Raw genomic sequence first — 15,453 nt, 5'->3', positions numbered from 1 at the left:
ATATTTTAATTTATACATTTAATTTTTATATATTTTTTATTTTATACCACCTACGTATTATATAATTTTATTCTATAGCTAAACTCGAAAGAATGTTCATTTTTTAAACTCACTTGATATATGTGTTAAATTAAATATTTTTAAATGTATCTCTTATGGAATCAGTCTGTGTAATACGTATTATATTTACCTCGACAATTATTTAATATGGTTGTGATACCTACGCATAGTATTAGTTTCACAAAACCATGAAGGTTAAGTAAAATACGTCAACGAATAAATACTCTGAAGTAAACAATGGTAAACTAGATCATAGAATTACCGTATGTAAAGAGATATTCTAAAATATATATATAAGTAAATGCATACCATAATATAATATAATGATATGCCATATAATACGAACGGCGTCATATAACTGTTAACATCTACGTTAATAGCATAAATTATTATAATGACTCGTATAATATAGTACCCGACGATCAGAACCATGCCGGAAGAGAGGAAATTATAAAGCTTTTGACGATGAGATTTCTACGAAACGAGCTCACAGATGGCTGCTTGTACTCATCTGATCTGAGAAACAGAAAATCCACGGTAGGTAATTGCAACACATTTTGCATTACATTTTCATTTGGGTGGAGGAGAGGGGAACGTAAAAATTGTTTCCATCGTTTTCGTCATAAGCATTTTTCCAATTTAAATCACAATTTATCGATAATATCATTTTAAACTTGGTGGACATTTTTTAACGTGCCATTTTCAGTTATTTTGTGACGAATAAAAGTATAATGTCTTATCAAGCTCCAAATTCAATAACAAATCGTTATGATAATATTTTTGACATTTTATGTCTTTACTTTGGCACATTAAAATAAAAAACCGTCACGAAAAAGTGTCCACCAAAAAGTGTCAACGAAAAGCGTTACCTACTACATTCAAACAAAGTACATTCAATTTTATGTCTTTGTTTTGGTACATAGAATCGAAAAACGTTACGTTAAATAATGCGTTACGAAACCGCTACGAAAAAAATTGCCACGGAAACAAAAAATAAACGAATGGTGGGCAGAAAATAAAAAATTTATAAATATAATATAAAATAATAATAAAATTAAAAAAAAATTGTATACCAATTATAGCAGTCGTTTCTTTATTTTTTTATCAATTACCCTATAAATATTATCTAGTTATGTGCTACATATGATAGCAAGGACAGCAAAGACATAAAATGTGGTACTCAATTGCGGACTCGTATGCAATATATTTCTTTTTTAACTCTAAATTTAAAAAAAAAAAAACAAAAACACATTTCAAAACTTTTTTTAATTGGTTTGTTACATCATATTGAAACAGTTGATGTTGTAGAGTCGTAAACAATTATAAGACTTTAATAATAACGTTTATCGGTGAAATATAGAACATTGGCAAACAGTGACGTTATGGTTATTAATGTTACCGAAGTTTCTTTTTCTGAACAGAGAAATATGAATTATTGTGGTGGCTATTGTATTATATATATATATATATATACATTATACAATAATATTTAGGTAAAGGTATAGTAATAATATACCTACCATAAAAGACAAATTGGACGAACTAATATTTACCTTACCTTACCTTATATATTTCATCTTTTCTAATTTACAAGCAAATATTTTATTTTCTCTTATTGATAAAAGGAAAAAAAAGCGAATTCTGTCCTCGGCACAAATATGATATTATAACCATTTCGTAATATTCCAAACGAACACACGAGAATTGATAGAAGTGTATACAAATAGAAAATACGTCAGACGTCAATTACAATATATTGTCATTTGCAAAAATAATGTACCATATTGTGAATATATTATTATTTTAAAAAAATGTTCGTTGTGCTCTGGACATAAATACATATTTAGCCTTTAAACCAAAATATAACACCACGAATTCGGCGAAAATAATAATATGCCTCAATGTGAACAAAAATGTTTTATACGGTTTTACGAATGAATAATAAAAATAGGAGCTGTGATTTATCACGGTGTAATATTATTTTGTATTCAATAGAACGATAAAAATAAAATATTATTATCATCTCAGTTTGGTAAATGTGTAGGTAGACGAATTAATTGTTTGCATGTAGGTTTCCGATATTGGATTCTACAATATTTAATATCGAACAGTCGACGAAAATGTGTGCAGCTATTAACTGTTTGAAAGGGTCGTACGTAGGTGTATATACTTTTGATTCGAATTCATAAAAGAAGTAAAACCATAGAGTTTAGAGTAAATATAAACCACAACCATTCAGCTACACAGAAATCAGTTGAGCAATCTTGGGAAACGTCTAAAAACTAAAGTCAAAACGATTCCTACAGTTAATAACTGTAGGAATTTATAATTTAAATTTAAAAAAAAATATCCATTAACGCATTCGGATATTTAATTATAATGCGTACGACATACACAAACTGTGTATACGTTAAACCGTGCCCGTGCATAGGTAGTTGTCAACCATGGACGAGGTTATGGGTTTTGTGGGATTCGGGTTCGAAATCTGGTTAAATTTCCTCCGGATTACAAACACTCGGGCGAAGATTCAAACCCGTTTTTACTATTAAATATAAACAACGGCAGGTACAATATGATGTGTATTTACATATTATATAATATAGTTTTCGGCGTGATAATTCATTCCGTTTTCGCGTTGGACGAGATTCAACCTTATTCAATGTATAAACATAATATTATCATATTCTCCGCACGTAGGTACATCTGGGACATATAATACAGTTTGTTGGCGTGACCGGTAAAAAGTTCGTTTTCCGCGAATTTCCGATCTATACGGAATGAGTTGTATAATATTATCATAAATTCGTTATACTACACGAATACATACCCACGAGCCCACACTAATATTCATTTATATTATGTCATGCAAACGCATTTATTGTTTATCGGTTTTCAAATAAAAATTTCAAATCCGTGTGACTAGGGGGAACGCAATTCGCAACTATATAATATGATATACATTACATCTGGACTATCGTAAAAAAAATCCCGGAAAATCCTGCAGAAGTCTCTCTGCCCTATAGTAGTTGTAGCTGGTGTCGAGTATAATGATTTCTCAGTCCTCGTAGAGAAGGTCACTGTAATGGATGTATTCAATTTGAATCTAATGATAAATCATTGTACGTGAAACACGATTCCATGCAGAGATAGTCGGCTCAGGTAAAATAACCTAAGGATAAAGTGTTATATAGTTACGTTGCTATTAGTGGCCATATAATGGTAAGCAATTTAGTTATGGCGGGCGGATGAAGGTGATTGAAATTTTTTTGGAGGGAAATGCCGTAAAATAAGTTCGTGGTAAAAAATATAGCCAAATAGGCAAAAGGATAAAATTAGTCTAAATCTTTTGTTAATGAGCAAGTGCATGTTGAAAATATAATGGTATACCAAATTAAGTATTTCAAGTTCGAAATATAATATTCTTTAATAACTAGAACATAACTAAATCCGGTAAATTATATTTCGTTTAAATATGTATGTTTAACTTCATCTAAATTTTCAAACTTCTATAGTAAAAAAACCATGATTTTGTAGTTTTAAGATTTTTTTCCCAACCAATGAGAATTTCTTACCAGGAACCTCTTATCAAATTTTCAAGTCTTAACCATACAAATATAACATTTTACATATTTTGAACTACAAAGTTATTTGAAAATGTTTATAATTTTGACAAAATAAATGTAATCGTGCTAATTTATCTTCAATATTTTTTAAGAGATAGCTATACAAATAACTAATTGATAAACTTGAATTTCATTTTTAACAATTTTTTTAATAAATATTTCAAAAAGGGTCAAAATATTTTGAAAATTGTACCATGAAAATGCTAAGATTCACATATCTCGAAAACCAAAAATATCTCAGGTTGTTTGTTTTTAAAATCACCACAACATAAGAAAACAACATAAAAATTCTCGTTTTTCCCATTAAGTTTTCTAACTACTGGACATTTTTTACTTTTGATCCACCAAAGTATCAATTAGATTCACTTTCCTACCAGAAAAGATGTCGAAGTTGAAAATCGAATCATTCTTTGTACAGCAATGAATTCAGGCACAAAAAACACATCATTGTAAAATCATTACATTCATCTAGGAATAAACTCAGAACTCAAAATCTACAATCAACATTCACAAGAAAAAACTGTAAAAGTAGAATATTTTCAATGTTGATAAATATCTTAGAAACGGTCAAAATATTTTGGAAATTATATCATATAATATATAACATACTAATACATATATTTAATATGGGCGTCTATTGTGTCTATACCTAGAAATACTGTTCTATCGTCATTTGTTTTTCAATTGCATAAAAAACCAAAATACTAAAAAAAAATTTTTTTTAATATTCCGTTTAGTGCAATTTTCCTGTTCAGTTTTTAAGACGATTATGAAGAGTGTAGGAAATTGTTAACCCCAATTTACCATTACTAAGTAGATCCAATTTTCTAACCAGAAACCGCTACCGAAGTATAATAAATATGGCATTTTTCAACCCCGCAGAACGTGCACACATTAAAAAGCAATCATCAACCGACCAGAACATGCATATCGCTCCACTTAGAATCTAAAATTGAACTTATATTATTTGCATATGAGTACAGCCTAAACAATTATCAAAAATAGTAGGCGCTTTTGAAACATTTGACTACTTCAAGAATGCAACAAGTGAGAGTGTAAATCTCAGATTCAATGAAAATTCTGTTTGACTGAAAATTATTTTACACGTTGTTTGACAAGACTCGGCGATGTGTACTGCTGTTGAAATATTTATTCAAACCGTAGTGTTTAAAAAGTCAATCAGTGAGTGTTATTTGGAAGACTCCTCTACTCGACGTGTGTATACCTATATTTAATCATTATACCATAGTATTATCGTCAATTGGTCAAAATTCGAGTGTTCAACCTTAAAAACTGTTTTAATTGTAAAATCAACACTCTCTAAAATATTGTATTTCTAACGCGCACACTCGAACTTCCGTATTCGTTAACAGAGTTTGTGATTTTACCTCCTTTTTTAAGAACGACTCATATGGAAAAAAATGGAATTACAAATTTCAGTATATCAGTTTATATAAACTAAAAACAAACCGACATTGCTTTTTGACGTATCTACATTTGAATACCTATCAAAAAAAATAATTGACTATTAATCCATTTTTTGTTATTGAAATATAAATTGGTTACTGATTTTTTTATATTTTAAATAATCCAACTTAACACTGAATATTTTTTTTTTTAATTTTACAATTTTATATTACTGGCGAATACTGGCCGTTGAAGTATATTGCTATTTTCGTATTTTACCTGCTTTAAAGGCATATTATATCATTATGCACACAATTATTATAATAATATTATTTGTGCAATAAACTTTACAATACTTTTTTAATGATATAACTATTTTCCCTTACTATGTATACTTATTGACTATTATGGACGAATTGGTACCTATTGCAAAAAATGTTCTCGCGTTTTAGGTATATTATATACCTAGAGATTAATTTGTTATTGGTTTTTTTTTTTAAATTTGTATATACTTATCTTACAGAAATTCCACATACCAACATAACAGTGTAATTGTGCCTTTCGATAAAGAGTGTATATTTCTTGAATAAAACAAATGATACTATTTAATTATACATAGATATGCATCGATTTAAATAATGTTGCGTGTTCTAACAAGTTACATTGTATACTATTGCGATTTGCTATTTGAATAGGAATTAACAAGTTAAAGTTAACGATATTAAAACTTAAGTCACAATCCAATACTCCCGCCTCAGCTTCAGGGAATAACGTTCACCCAACATTAAATTCTAATGTTGTAAGATATATTTATGTCATTGGTTAATTAAATCAAATATTACTAAATCAATTCTGTGTTTCATTTGTAAATTGTTTTATTTACTCAATACAATAATTAGTTACTGTATAAGGTATAACTCATTAGTTAATCTAATCATATTTTACATACGAATGAAAATAAAAAAATAGTTGAAAAGTAAATCAGAATATTTTAAAATTGTTGATGAAAACGATCGATATAAAAAATATAAGTAGTTTTACACCCGAATATTTTAATATGATCTAATATTAACATAATATTGTTTTAATCGTTCATTTTTTTATACGCCATTGATTGAAGTATTGTAACAACACGTTAAGTAGCTATGCCATTTAATATTCATTTACCTTTTAAATGAGTATATTATTATTTTTAAATACGTTCATGGACATTTATATTAATAATATTATAGCTAGATGAGAATTGATGATAAATACTTTATGACACCGTACTACCTACTAAGGTCTATTGAAAATGTCATTTGATAAATAAATTACCATCAACTTCCTTAAGTGATTAAACCGAATATATAATATGGTATTAAACAAAATAATTAAGCAGATTTTGAAGAATATTGAGTAACATAACCGGTCCGTCAATGTGTCCGCGTGTCAAGGTCTTATTACAAAATAATGTCACGTCAATAAATTCTACAAAATATACGCGAACAGTGTTGTGTGTGTTAACGTATCAACGATGCAGACACAATGTTGTGTTTTATGTTCCGGAGAGTTTATAACCGTTTTGAAAAAAATAATGCTGATTTTAAACAGGCTGTAGGACTGTGTTAGCCTAATATAATGCAATTATTCCTGGATTATGCAATTATGCAGGCTGCACGTTACATTATGTTGCATAGAATATTATTTTGTCGTTTTCGGTATTTTGTATTTTCATTTGTTTTTTGTCACTCACCTGAGGCAATCGTCTGCTGGTCTTCGGAAACCTGAGTCTCCGGTACGCCCGATCGTCTTGGGTCGTCCGGGCGGAACCGGAAGTGTCCTCGTCGTCGGCCACATCGTCCAAAGCCTGCAGTGGCCCGGCATTGGGGCCTCTGTAGATGTGCAGGCCGCCCAGCAGGAACAGTACGGTCGCGCACAACACCAACTGGGACCATTGGACATTCGGAACACACCATCTTCGCATTACGATTTACACATCTGCAACACAAGCACGACCACGTCTGGTTATGATATTTATATACCAGTATATAACAGTGGTATAAACTAGGATTCGATTTTATATTGGCCAAAACAACAACGCGTCAGATAGTCGTAAATCGACAGTTAAATACGAATTTGATATAACCACTGGCGACTTTAACGTATTATTATTATATTTACTGCAGTCTAATATATCGTTTACTGTAATATTACAAATTAACGCACATTTCAATCAACATTCAAAGACAATTAATTATTATCACTGAAAAAAAACTGCAAAAACTACTTGTTTTTGAGACAAATAGTTAAGTAATTTCCCGGGGTACAGTCATTTAAAATTGAAAAAAATATGTCAGTTGTAATGATTGTGACAAAAAACATTTTGATAATTTATTCTTTTACCAAAAAAAAAGAATGAATGTTGTAATAATAAGTTAAAATCTATAATAATACATATACCATGATTAATTAAAAATGTTTGAATATATTGATGTAAGTACAGTATAGTGTAAGTATAGTAGAATATTATTTTGTATTTGTGTGACGTTTTTGTCATTGTTTTGTCCCTCAATTATATTCGTTTCGATGCATGATTTTAGCATAAAATAATAATTACCAATTTGCCAGCTGTATAAATTATGCACACAATAAAAAAACCATAGCTATTAGTGGTTTAACTTAATGATATAAAATAATGTTTGCTTTGAATTCAATTTATTGTTATAATTCTTTACTTCAAACAATTAATTTTTGCTTGACTTATATGTTATTGTAAGTCCTTGTACCTATATACTTTATTTTTTCGTGAAATAAATCATAATTTATACAATTGTATCGAAATATTATTAAGAATACTTATACAAACAAAAACATTGAAAAAAGTCAGTGGCCAAATGTTATAACAACAAACGCACGTTATACATAATATATATGTAAGCGAGTTCGAGTATTCCTATTTATTAAAAATACGTCATGCGTAACGTATTCATAATTACAGCGAATAATAGAAAAAAAAACACTATTTTTAAAAATTGTCGTGGAGTATTATATTGACCCGATTTTTTCCGATTATTCTTTTACATTTTTCAACCGTTAACGACCCGATATAACAATGGCAACCAGCTCTTTTATCAAATACGTGAACTCGAAATAAAAAATAATAAATTAAAATTCGAGTCGAACATTACGATAAATATTTATTCGTCATGTCGTCATCAAAAATGCTTCGATACGTGTTTCTTCTTTCGCAGTTTTTCGAAAGCATCGATTCGATTTTTGAAAACTGTAGTGGTGGGATGTTTTGAAAAAATAATGATTACAAAACGGAATTTATAGTATAAGACTTTACAAATTATGTGGAAGACAATCTAATCTGCAAGAGGGGCTAAGTGTAATTGAAAAATAAAAAAATAATAATTTAGATAGTCGTCGAGGGGTGTAATTATTATCTCATCAGCGGTCATCAGCGAGTTTTAATAATAAATAGATAAATAATATTATTATGGTGATGTTGCTTGAAGCGTGGGCATGTTTGATAATATGACAAGAAAAACATAAAATAATGAAAAAATAATTAGCTCCGGTGACGCGGCGCATCAAATAGGCAATTTCGGTACACATACGCTTGGTTAAGACTTAACACCGAACGGCGCGTAATAAAATATGTGCTCAGGGCGCCGTCGGCGTGCCGATAACGACAATATCGACGTTATCACAAATATTATTATTTGGCCACGTCCCTTCCGAGGATATCGTGTAATTTCAATGTATGTAAAAATTATTGTATTATAATATTTTACTGTGATATAACACGAATAATATACGATCGTGACTCTTTCGTGGGCATGCGACTAAATAATAATAACGGCTCATGACGACAGGTATAATTCATCTGCGCCGTGATTGTCGAGCGCGGTGCATAGATGATAACGTCATGCACGTGATAAATATATTGGAAATAACGGTTTTCGCAGACAACAATGCCTAACCTAACCGAGACGACAGCCCGCGGAACTGGCTACCCACGACCAGGGGGCCACGCGTATCACCGTTGTGGGTAAACTATAAAATATTGTAACGATAACGCGATCGACCCACCCGTAGGACGTGACGATCGTGTGTCGTACATCGGCGGTCGCCGCGAGCACAGATAGTGCAGTGGTTCCGTCGCAGGCCCAACGCGTCACCGCGACGATAGGACTCGATACGATAATAATAATATTATTGTGATAACGACATGGCGATACCACGACTACGGTCGTGCACAGTCAGNAAGCTATTAGTGGTTTAACTTAATGATATAAAATAATGTTTGCTTTGAATTCAATTTATTGTTATAATTCTTTACTTCAAACAATTAATTTTTGCTTGACTTATATGTTATTGTAAGTCCTTGTACCTATATATTTTATTTTTTCGTGAAATAAATCATAATTTATACAAATTGTATCGAAATATTATTAAGAATACTTATACATCGTAAAATCGATAAATTCAGTATATATATTCATATATAATTGGATTAATAATTTCATTTTACAGTTTACTTTTAATATAAATACATTATTATTAAATAAATAAAACATTTTAATATAGTTTTAGTTTTATTTTAAGCTTATCATTTATATTGAGCAATTAATTACTTAATGAAATAGAATACCTACCTAAGTAGTTCAACATGTTATTAGTTTTAACTATTTACGAATAATCGTGGTTTTATGTATTTTAGGTACTTATTAAACTTGTAATTTTGTGTTGTTTACTGAGGCGTAGTCATGGATTAAATAAGGTATTTAAATTTGTTCAACTGTTTAAATTAATTAAACATTTCAAAAGATAATAACAACAATAATAATAGTTACTGCAATAAAAAATTGAACATACATTTTTATTTAATATGTAAAAGTAGATATATACATTTTACATAAATACTATATGACTGGGAATAATCCATTTACCTGTAATCTATATAATATTTAAAACTAATAAAACTTCAGATATTGTTTCATTTTGTGATATTGGTATAGTCATTTTAAAAAATAAATAAAAATGTTTTTCTTCGCATAACACCGATGACTTAATAACAAATAGCAATATCGGTATAAAAACCTAAACATAGACACGTAGATTATGAATTTCTAACCAGCATAGGATTATTGCTTATTTTATGTATAGAAATTATAGCACTGATTGATTAGTGACAACCAGTTATGCGATTGCATTTACATTTAAGTGATATAACAGGAACTACTCGTAAAAGCTTTGAATGGAATTCATTCTGCGCAAATGTCAATATTGCAGTAAAATAATCGTTACTCAATATATTCAGCGGGAAGGTCATTTTTCGGTACACAGACGACGAGTGGATGACTTTATAATTTTTATTCATAAAATTGATGAAATCGGTAATTAATTAACCGAGTAACTCAATAAACTAACGACGTAATAATCTCATTGTTGACTATATTAAGTATACAATGACGCTAATTCTCTTAATACTAATGTAAAGATTTTCGTGTTAATAATTCGTGTTAGGTTAGGTTTGTTCAACATAGGTGCACAGGTGTACATTGAGCTTCAATAAATAAAGTAATCTTATAAGTTATAAGCTTTATAACTATCTAGATTCTAAGTATTTTTAGAGTTTTTTTTACGGATCATTAGAATGCACGTTAAACTATTTCATCAATTAAAATCCTCCTCCTCCCCTCTCCCCCCAAAAAACTAAAAAATTAAAATTAAAGTCTGGGTACAACAGCTTTAAATTTTATCAAGGGAATAGCAGAATAATGTACAATATTTTGCAGAGGAAGGGGTCAGTATTTGTATTGATAAGTGAAAAATAAACTTCGTTACTCTTTAATAGTATTCGTTATAAGTATGGATAAGTTTATGTCAAAATATTAGTACTTTCTATTACTTGTTGTAAAAATGCAGACATTATTTTAGCATGTGGAGACTAACTCGCCAAAAATGAAATAAAAAATACGCCATTGAGAATTATTATTACAAATTATATTATATTGAAAATAAACATAACATCGATATGACATATGTATTGTGTTATTGTTACATATTGGTTATGTTAGCTCGAGTATGAGAAAAATGTAATATTGTTTGGAGAAACTCGAAAACAAACAAGTCATTGTAATAGTAATTTATTATTATAGAACATCACCAGAATAACTCCGGTTCACTCATAACGAATATAAAGTTCAACGCTCAACATTATTATAGTACCAATTATGATTATAAATTGTTTTACATTTTGAAAATTTGAAATAATATTGGTACCAATATAATAACAGATTATCAATATATACTGTGAATATAAATCAACTAAGCACATAATATGTGTATGACGCTCAATTCAATTTTTAGGCTGGTTAAATAATTTCTTTAAGTACCTACATGTTTTAGACTCTGAGCGAATCGATAAATATATTGATTTTACAATGATGAATTTTTTTTTATGTACACACGATTTATAGTAAAAAAACACTCGATTTTTATCTTCAACATCTTTCATGGTAAAAATGTAAATCTAGTTCAGAGTTTCGGGAGGTAGAAATTAAAAATACACAGTGGTTTTTTTAATAATTGGGAAAAGGAGAATTTTGCGAAATCGATTTTCTTATTTTATTGTGGTTCGAAAACAAATAATCATACATACATAAAAATATAATCTTATGTTTGTATAAGCATTTTTATGCATTGTATAGTTTTATAAATATTTTGACTCTTTTTATGTTATTAATAGACTTGTGAAATTGTCTAAGAAAATATTTAATCACGGTTTTTTTTATTGACATGTCAAACATAAATATGGACGAATTTACAAATTTACACAAAGAATCACATTTTAAAATATTTTGTTGTTATTCAAAAATTATATCATCAGTGGAGGTCTTGAAACCGTTACGCGTTATATTATTATATTTTATACAAACAATGCTTTTTTCAACACATTTAGGCTTATTTTAAGTTAAAGCCTATTTACACCGTTCTACGGTAAAGCGGCATCGACTGAATATTTAATTACAATAATAAATTATAAAAATAATACATTTTATTTTATTGCATTAATTTTTATGTTATAAATTCAGAAATTGAAAAAATCAAATGAAACCATCTTTTTATACTATAACGGCAATATCAAAAAACATATTATCGTAAAATATACTTAGTAAAATAGTAATACAGGCTTACAGACGGTTTATTCGCTCAGTATTGTTTTTCGTATGTAATTTAAATTTAATACACATTACATTACAGAACTGTACAGCACAGTGGTTACTGGTTACCTACTTTTCTTCCTTTTTTTAGTTTATTACATTATATTTATAATTATGTCTTGAAAAAAAATCTTTTTAAATATTGTTTTCTACTATAGTAAATCAATTATTTATTTCGACATTTTATTTGAGTTTTTTTTTATTATACTAGCATTTTAAGTTTTTAACAAGATAAAATTAAATATTTTTCCTCCAGCTAAATTCCCTTAATAATGTCATTACATTTTAATATTATACATTTATTATTTATATTATACAAATTGTATTATTTTCCTATACATTTCTTATAATACTATTAAGTATAAAACTAAACATTTACGCAGGGTATAATTAAATACTTTACAAAAATGATTAGTGTTGTGTCTAAATTGATGACGTATAGTATAATATTTTAAATTTCTTTGTAATTGATGTCATGAATTTATCAACTTAATACGTCTTTGTTTTAAATGACGAGTTTCTCGTGTGGCACAATATATTATTATACTGGTGCAAATTCAACAATAATTTATTAAATACTCTTATTCTTATAATGTGTAAACATTTGAATTCGTACAACTTTTGGGCCTAGGTATACTATGGTATTTATAAATAAATTATACTTGTTCAAACCCCAAAGTGTAACAACGTAAAATGTATTTTAACATAAAATATTTGTGGTTGAAATACAGTTTACAAGCATCTAAGAGGTTTTTTGAAATATATAACCTCCCGTCAACGATTGTTGCCATAAATTCTAGTAAATATTTTGTCAGTTATGTATGTATCGTTATTGTAACGATATGTATTTTATTTTATTTTTTATGACTCCAAATATTTCTTTGTGAACGTTTTGAAGTCAATAAATTGTGCAGTTAATTTTCGTACCAATAATCGTTGCGATCCACCTGGCACAAAAATATATTTTGAATTTGTTTACCGTATGAATTTAAATATCCTAGCCATTATTTCCGTCCATTAAAACGGGTAATTCAAATATTATGATTTGTGAGGGTTCACTAATAAAATGAGTTTCAAGCGGCCATTGTTTTGATATGAAAGCCGCTATATGATGTTTCGTATATAAGTACAACTTATTATAATAAAACCTTCGACTTTTAGACTCTTCCCGATAACAATTATTATCGTTCATGACGTACGTAGTTGTTTATTTTTGTGTATACAAACAAAAACATTGAAAAAAGTCAGTGGCCAAATGTTATAACAACAAACGCACGTTATACATAATATATATGTAAGCGAGTTCGAGTATTCCTATTTATTAAAAATACGTCATGCGTAACGTATTCATAATTACAGCGAATAATAGAAAAAAAAACACTATTTTTAAAAATTGTCGTGGAGTATTATATTGACCCGATTTTTTCCGATTATTCTTTTACATTTTTCAACCGTTAACGACCCGATATAACAATGGCAACCAGCTCTTTTATCAAATACGTGAACTCGAAATAAAAAATAATAAATTAAAATTCGAGTCGAACATTACGATAAATATTTATTCGTCATGTCGTCATCAAAAATGCTTCGATACGTGTTTCTTCTTTCGCAGTTTTTCGAAAGCATCGATTCGACTTTTGAAAACTGTAGTGGTGGGATGTTTTGAAAAAATAATGATTACAAAACGGAATTTATAGTATAAGACGTAAAATTATGTGGAAGACAATCTAATCTGCAAGAGGGGCTAAGTGTAATTGAAAAATAAAAAAATAATAATTTAGATAGTCGTCGAGGGGTGTAATTATTATCTCATCAGCGGTCATCAGCGAGTGTTAATAATAAATAGATAAATAATATTATTATGGTGATGTTGCTTGAAGCGTGGGCATGTTTGATAATATGACAAGAAAAACATAAAATAATGAAAAAATAATTAGCTCCGGTGACGCGGCGCATCAAATAGGCAATTTCGGTACACATACGCTTGGTTAAGACTTAACACCGAACGGCGCGTAATAAAATATGTGCTCAGGGCGCCGTCGGCGTGCCGATAACGACAATATCGACGTTATCACAAATATTATTATTTGGCCACGTCCCTTCCGAGGATATCGTGTAATTTCAATGTATGTAAAAATTATTGTATTATAATATTTTACTGTGATATAACACGAATAACATACGATCGTGACTCTTTCGTGGGCATGCGACTAAATAATAATAACGGCTCATGACGACAGGTATAATTCATCTGCGCCGTGATTGTCGAGCGCGGTGCATAGATGATAACGTCATGCACGTGATAAATATATTGGAAATAACGGTTTTCGCAGACAACAATGCCTAACCTAACCGAGACGACAGCCCGCGGAACTGGCTACCCACGACCAGGGGGCCACGCGTATCACCGTTGTGGGTAAACGATAAAATATTGTAACGATAACGCGATCGACCCACCCGTAGGACGTGACGATCGTGTGTCGTACATCGGCGGTCGCCGCGAGCACAGATAGTGCAGTGGTTCCGTCGCAGGCCCAACGCGTCACCGCGACGATAGGACTCGATACGATAATAATAATATTATTGTGATAACGACATGGCGATACCACGACTACGGTCGTGCACAGTCAGAGTGTTCATACCTGGCGCATAGTTCCGGGCGGCGCGATCATTGCCGTGTGGCGGCGCAGCGGCGGCGGTGGCGTCGGTGCTCCCCGGCGGCCGTGTGGCGGCGGGCCCGGCTGCGGCGAGGACACGAGGCGCGGACCCAGGCGGGGGACGGCTGGCGGGGGCAGTTGCAGACCGGGCGGCGAATGGAGGACGACGAGTGGCGTCGGTGGCGTATCGCGTTTTCTCGGCGTGAGGGCGGCGGCGGCGGCATCGGCGGTCGAAGTTGGACGCGGCGGCGGCGCAGGACTCGGCCGGGCGAGCCGATTGAACGTACTAAACGGTCTCCGCCGCGGTCGACTGTGCGCGAGCGGGCCTCCGTCGATTTCGCCGAAAACGCCGCGGAGCCGCGCTACCGGCGCCGCGAGCGCGCGCACCCCGAAAACGGGGGCCGACGAAACTTTTTTTCTGTCATCCCCCCCTCCCCCCTCACCCTCCGCCCACTCACCCGTTCCCATCCTCGAAAAGCTCACCGTCCT

General features: G+C 31.0%; 1 protein-coding gene across 1 annotated transcript in view; it reads right to left on the bottom strand.

Annotated features, from left to right (window-relative positions):
* Positions 1–15,219, bottom strand: part of LOC111034388 (heparan sulfate glucosamine 3-O-sulfotransferase 5-like) — a 45,594-nt gene extending 30,375 nt beyond the window's left edge. The window contains exons 1-2 of the mRNA XM_022315602.1: positions 14,950–15,219; positions 6,826–7,070 (exon numbers count right to left, since the gene is read on the bottom strand). Coding sequence (XP_022171294.1) covers positions 6,826–7,056 — 231 coding nt within the window. The 5' untranslated portion in view covers positions 7,057–7,070; positions 14,950–15,219. The remainder of the gene's footprint in view (positions 1–6,825; positions 7,071–14,949) is intronic.
* Between the last annotated feature and the right edge of the window lie 234 nt (positions 15,220–15,453).

Source organism: Myzus persicae, unplaced genomic scaffold (genome assembly GCF_001856785.1).
Source record: "Myzus persicae strain clone G006 unplaced genomic scaffold, MPER_G0061.0, whole genome shotgun sequence".
NCBI classification, from domain to species: Eukaryota; Metazoa; Arthropoda; class Insecta; order Hemiptera; family Aphididae; genus Myzus; species Myzus persicae.
This window is presented reverse-complemented; position numbering and strand designations above follow the sequence as displayed.